The 6,193-nt window shown below is 43.4% G+C and overlaps 1 protein-coding gene across 1 annotated transcript; it reads right to left on the bottom strand.

The window, feature by feature from the left end:
* Positions 1 to 2,533: 2,533 nt before the first annotated feature.
* On the bottom strand, positions 2,534 to 6,161 carry eif4eb (eukaryotic translation initiation factor 4eb). The gene is made up of 8 exons (XM_049739708.1): positions 6,053 to 6,161; positions 5,163 to 5,219; positions 4,856 to 4,968; positions 4,637 to 4,732; positions 4,370 to 4,433; positions 4,144 to 4,257; positions 3,806 to 3,945; positions 2,534 to 3,741 (listed from the first exon to the last, which is right to left on the bottom strand). The coding sequence occupies exons 1-8, from the start codon at positions 6,068 to 6,070 to the stop codon at positions 3,627 to 3,629; spliced, it is 717 nt and encodes a 238-aa protein (XP_049595665.1). The 5' UTR covers positions 6,071 to 6,161; the 3' UTR covers positions 2,534 to 3,626.
* Positions 6,162 to 6,193: the final 32 nt, after the last annotated feature.

The following is a 6,193-nucleotide window of genomic DNA, read 5'->3' as shown; positions in this document are numbered from 1 at the left end:
CGCCCACGGACGTAGTAAGCCAGCCTGCCTGCCTGCCAGCCTGCCAGCCTCCCAGCCTCCCAGCCTCCCATCCTGCCAGCCTCCCAGCCTCCCAGCCTGCCAGCCTCCCAGCCTCCCAGCCTCAAGTCATTAAACACAAGGAAGATGACATTTTCTGATTCAAAATGTCAGGTGATGAGAGTGACAGTTGTGGAGTACCCACCCATCTTAGGCTGGGTGACAGTCACAATCAAAGTCACTTCATTGGAATCATTCAATCTGCCACACTATTTTGCTTCTCAGAAGAAAATGGAAGGGTGGCTGTCTGTCTATTTTTCTAGCTTATATTTTGAATATTGTCTAATCAATTGTGCGTTTGACATGTAACTCATTCACTGTACTTACTCTGTGTGCAAATAACAAAGGCAATATATTTCAATCATGCTGCAGGCTCCCTCCCTCCCGCACAATCCACTTGAGTGAAAATGACTGACAACAAATAGGAATAAGTGACAAGTGGCTCCGAGGTAGGCGTTAAATAGTTTCATCAGTTCCACGCAAGTGCACGAGGCCAATCTGGGGCGCTAATCGGCATTTCAATGGATGTAGTGTGCAAAGTTCCATATAGACTAGTGCCAGTGGACGTCGATAAGAATTGTTGACTGACATTTTTCAACGTGTTGTTTTGCCAAAGCAATATTTCAACGCGTGCGAACCACGTAAATGATGGATACGCTCGCCGTTATTGTTCAGCAATCTTCTATTTGTTTTGTCCTTTTAATTTACACTCAATTATGCATGCACATTTCAACCCTATGGAGACAGACCTTGGAGCTGGCCTCATTTCAAAGCAAATTAGATACAGCACATGCTCAGTAGCGTAGGCCATATCGTCTTTTGAAGTCAGGAAGCAACTTGCCATTACTCCGCTCCTTACTTTGTTCCACAAAGTACTACTTCATGTGCAATCATCGAATGAAAAGAAACGCCAAAGGTTCTCAAAGTGAAAAGGCAAGCACAGAATCCATGAAGCTCATTTGTCACATGAATGATGCAATGCTTACATGCCAGAAATCATCATTCAATGTGAGTGAGTGAGTGAGTGAGTGAGTGAGTGAGTGAGTGAGTGAGTGAGTGAGTGAGTGAGTGAGTGAGTGAGTGAGTGAGTGAGTGAGTGAGTGAGTGAGTGAGTGAGTGAGTGAGTGAGTGAGTGAGGCAGTGAGTGAGGCAGTGAGGCAGTGAGGCAGTGAGGCAGTGAGTGAGTGAGTGCAAGCAAGCAAGATGGAACATTTCAAAAGGCTGTAGCTATTACTTTCCCTTCCAGAGAATGTTGTCATTTGTATCCTCAGCGCTCTATTTATTTCCTTTATTCTGTAGGTGTCATGAAATGTCCAACAAGTGTTAGAAAAGACAGCAGAATGTAATTAAACGCAACTAGCCAGACGTGACTAATAAGCCAGAGCAGCGGCGGCGGCGGCACACTGAGATCCGACGACAGGAGAAAGGCCCGCTAAATTATACAAAACTAATTACTCTGTTCATTAAGACAAAATGTCACTATGTCCAAAAGTAGCAGAGTGACAAAAATGGCAACTAAGTTAAGGCTCAAAGCGTGATATTGTAGCAAATGCGGCTTCCAAATGCAGCCATTGATCTTTGCACGGCACGGCTGCAAGTAGCCTACCCTGGGGAAACTCATCAATCAACTCAAAAGCAATAAGCCCAAGTGGCTCGAGCTCCCATCATGCATTCACAGGGGAACATGGTCGCTCCTCATAACTACGTAGCGCACGACACTTGACTTCTCTTCTTCTTCTTGATCAAGTGAAATCCCCCAGACAACCTGCGTGTCTGCTTTCTTTCAAATGACAAGTGACTCCATAAAATAGCTTGGTTGAATCAGATGACCGTTTTGAAGCGCATTTTGAGCTCCAAGCCAAAGTGGATCCCACAAGCCAAAGTGGATCCCACCTGCCCGCCTTGACGACGGTGGTCTCGACGCTACGGATAACAAACTGTTACTCTTATCCGTGTGCGTTATCCAGGCCGGCACTAAACTGTAGAACCTTGTAAAAGGCAAATGTGAAACATGTTTGGCACTATGTCATTTCTGATGTTTGGTCGGTGGCTTGTCATGCTGCGAGGATTGTCTGGAAAAGAAGGAATGGTGTGTTGACCTTTAAAGGTCGCGAGCCCAATCACGCCACTTAAACAAGGACCTCATATCGGACGAGCGACAGCCATTTAGCGCTTGGACACATGATCCCGTAGCTTTGCTGCGCTTGAAGAGTCGCGCATTCTTTTTCGGATTCAAATGACATTTTTAAAGCAGCTGACGTAGAAACAAGTGGTGGTGGTGGTGGAGCTATGTTCTCAAAAGTAACCTTTTCTTTCCAACTTGCATTTGCGCTGACATTTGAGAGGATTGTGGGATGACGGTGTGGTGCAGCAGCTAATCTGGTTGGAACCTTTATGAGAATCTTGCCAGTCTTTTTCATTTCAGGCAAGAGGAGTACTTTTGATGTGCCAATAAAACCAATTTCATTGCAAAGCATTGCAAAATTCCTCTTTTAATCATACTCGGAAGAATATCAATCATGAAGTATAGACTCAGAAGATTTGTTACATGCAAGCCAGAGCAAAAAAGAAGCATGGAACTCTTCTACCAATTGAACAGTCTCCAAGATAGAATAAATTAAAGGCTTTAATTTCTTACACAATTACAGCAAAAAAATCCTGCTGTAGAAAATGGCAGAAAAATATACATTGTTGCATTTCACGATTGGCTGCAATTAAAAAAATTGGGTAGATACTTTTAGGTAGAGAATCCACAAAGCCCTCTAAATAGCCACCTCTAGTAATATCACTCATGGGATACGTTGGTGTTAGTGTTCATACTCCAATTTCATACCTGACGATTAAAGTCCAAACACAGCGTTACTTCCAAATGATGTTTCAGTGTCATGAGTGACGCTTCCACATGTTTCCGTTCTACGAATGGCGAGTGACTGCCAGGTGGCAGTGCTGACAGCACCGAGAAAATCCTGTAGCAGTCCCTCAGAACCTTCCTTCCAAAGGTTCTGGAATAGAACTCCACGTCTACTGTACGTTTCGCAGATGATAGCGATCAAAAATCTTTTAATGAGATCAACTTTATAATATCGTGAGTTGAGTGTTTTGGAAGACATTTTCAAATACTTTTGTTGTCTGTCTCAGGCTGCGTTCACAATGCAGGTCTTAACGCTCAATTCAGATTTTTGGCTGAAAACGTTTTCGATGGCGTTTCAGGGACGATCGGGGAGATGATCAATGAATTTACGTGGCCGCTAATGCCACTATTGTCCACTCTATGGTTCGTACTTCAAGCAAGATCAAAGTCCGGTCAAATATGACCGTATATTCCGCACCGCGAGGCTCACTTCAAAGCCTTTCATTTTCTCAAAAGGTGCGCCTTTTCATGAGAACATCCGAATCGAGCAGTTCAGACAGACACAGGGCGAACAAATAGGAATTGAGCTGCAGTGTGAACGTAGCCTAAATCTTGTTGAAACATTTGGATTGCATTCCGCAGTCTTTGCAGCAAAGTAAACATATGCACCAACAACAAATAAGACAACAAGTTGAAAAAGGAGCACAATAAGCGCTTCTCAAACAACAAATTTGTTCTTGGTGGTGGAGCCACTTTTGGTTGCTGTGTCAAAGTGAGATTGGTAGCCAATAGTCATCTTCAAGGGGAGCCCCAATCGCTCCTTGTAAACTCTCCTGTTGGCAGGAAAACAAAAAAGTCATTAAGAGGAAAGGCTCGCTCCCTCCCTCCCTCACTCACCCTATTTGTGTGACGGCGTCACGGTTTTCAGAGTCTGATGTCCACACAGCGATTTTATCCCCTTTTGTGCGAATGTTGACCACAGCTCCACAGACTTCATCGCTGTAGTCGTCAAAGGCCTCGCCGACTAAGCATAAGAGCTGGAAAAGTGACGGTGGAAAAATCAATAATCAGGTCTTCTGTGCATCTTGTTTTCACTCAACATCCATAACAAAGAAACTGAGCTAAATATTGCGTCCGAGCAGTCCAAAACAACTACGTGTTGAGCAGCTGTATTTATTATTATTTTTTTTTTAATCCATAATACGAAAAAACAAGAGTCAAGAGTGAAAACTTACAGTTTCTAACCAAAAGCGGTCCAGATCAAATCTTCTCTGCTGCTTGTTGAGTGTGATCAACCAGCGTCCTCCACGCTTGTTCTTCTCATCCTCCCACATGGGCTCAATACCATCCTGCATATTTCATAATCCTTTCAATAACATTGGATGATTCATTTTTCTCCATGGTTTTCTTAAAATGCAAAGTATTTTGCATGCCTACTGGACATGACTTGATGAGACAAACCTTAAAAAGGGAGTAATCGCAGCCTGACATGAGATTGCTGGATAACTGGATATGGTTGTACAGACTGCAGACAAGACACGGACGGCAGAGGAGTCAAACAAGCTCATTTGTTGAGGATCGCAACTATGTTTGTTCACAGACAGTTTGAACGGTGTGTGGAAAGCGGTGGTGAGTGAATGTCTGCCAAACGTCCTTTACGACCTTGAAAGAACCCTGATGAAAACTTAACACAGGGGCCATAGCGTGAAGAGATTTAGTGCAACCTACGCCCAAAAGTCTTCCACTGTGTCAAATTTGGAGATGAGTCTCAGGTTGGCCTGCCATGTTTTGTTCTTGTCAATCTTGAAGAACCATAGAGACCATCTGTTGGGGTGAGAATATAAAAAAAATGATGTGAGTGAGAGGATCCTAATTAAGCTGCATATTTCGGCGGGGTAGTTTTTAATTTGTCATCGTCACAGTTACAAGGGTGCTACGGAGCCTTGCCTGTTTTGCAGAGGGTGTTTGATGTAGACTTCTGGGCTCACAATTTCCTGACCAGCCTCTTTTGCGTCATCAGTTCCATCCTCTTTGGGCAGGGACGGACTTGGGTTGCTCTCCTAAAACAAATGAGGGAAAGGGAACTTTATTTGGCACTTGATCAAGTAGCGCTTCTATGTTGTCAGTGTATTTTACAGCATATTATAAATAAATAGTGGGAACGGGAGACAAAAAGGAGAGCAGACTAAAAACTTTATTGTAAGTTGAATATGTATACTGTCTTTTGTGTTTTGAATTGCGCAATGTGACCAACCTCTTTTGCCTCGTCACTTCCATCCTCTTTGGGCAGGGATGGACTTAGGTTGGTTTCCTAGAAAAGAAACGAGGCAAAGGGAACTTGACTTGGCACTTGATTTGTTGCTCTTTGTTTACGGTTGTAATTTGAGATCAGTATATTTTACAGCACATGACCTTGACTTTTATTATAAATAATTTGTGTTAATGGGAGCAAACAAGAAGAGCAGACTCTATTTTTTCAATGCATATTGTATTTTTGTTTTCAATTGCGGAATAAAACACAGATTTTGTGCTTGCGCCTACTAAATGATGGTATTAACAATGGCATGATGACCAAATACATTGTCTACCTTTCTGACATAACAGACAATTCAAGCGAATCCATTTGTTCTCTTTTGTAAATACGTTAAGACAAACGTGAGTCACTCAAATCGTCGGAGGTCGTTAAAGGGATCAACAATTATGCTCAATGCAAATGAATCAAAAGAGCGTGTGCGTATAGTCTGTCTGTCAATCTATCAATCTATCAATCTATCTATCTATCTATCTATCTATCTATCTATCTATCTATCTATCTATCTATCTATCTATCTATCTATCTATCTATCTATCTATCATGAGTGTTTGTTAGTTGTAAAGTTTCTGACATTGCCAGCAACGTTAGGGCGCGCTGACTGAAAGTGGACAGCGAGTCCTCAACGTCAGCTTAAAAGTTGCGAGGTCTCCATAGTGCTTTTTGCGGTTACGCGTAAATCGGTGTCAAGCTCATTATCTTCAAGTCAAAAGAAGGTGGCGAGTAATCCTGCAGTCCGCATGCATACATATGACATGGCAAATGCTTCGAGGTGCAAATGGCACGAGAGATACCACGAAGAGGGAGTTGAAGTCGATCGAGAAAGTGCTCACCGGTTCGGCAGTCGCCATTTTACAAATCCGTGCTGGGGAAACTCTCACTTGATTGGAGCACACGGAGCAACGTGACCGCCGGCTCTGGACATGCGCAGTAAGCCGCTCGTGGCGGCCTGCCAGCCGCTTCCCCGGCATGGG

This window comes from Syngnathus scovelli, chromosome 14 (genome assembly GCF_024217435.2).
Source record: "Syngnathus scovelli strain Florida chromosome 14, RoL_Ssco_1.2, whole genome shotgun sequence".
NCBI lineage: Eukaryota > Metazoa > Chordata > Actinopteri > Syngnathiformes > Syngnathidae > Syngnathus > Syngnathus scovelli.
This window is presented reverse-complemented; position numbering and strand designations above follow the sequence as displayed.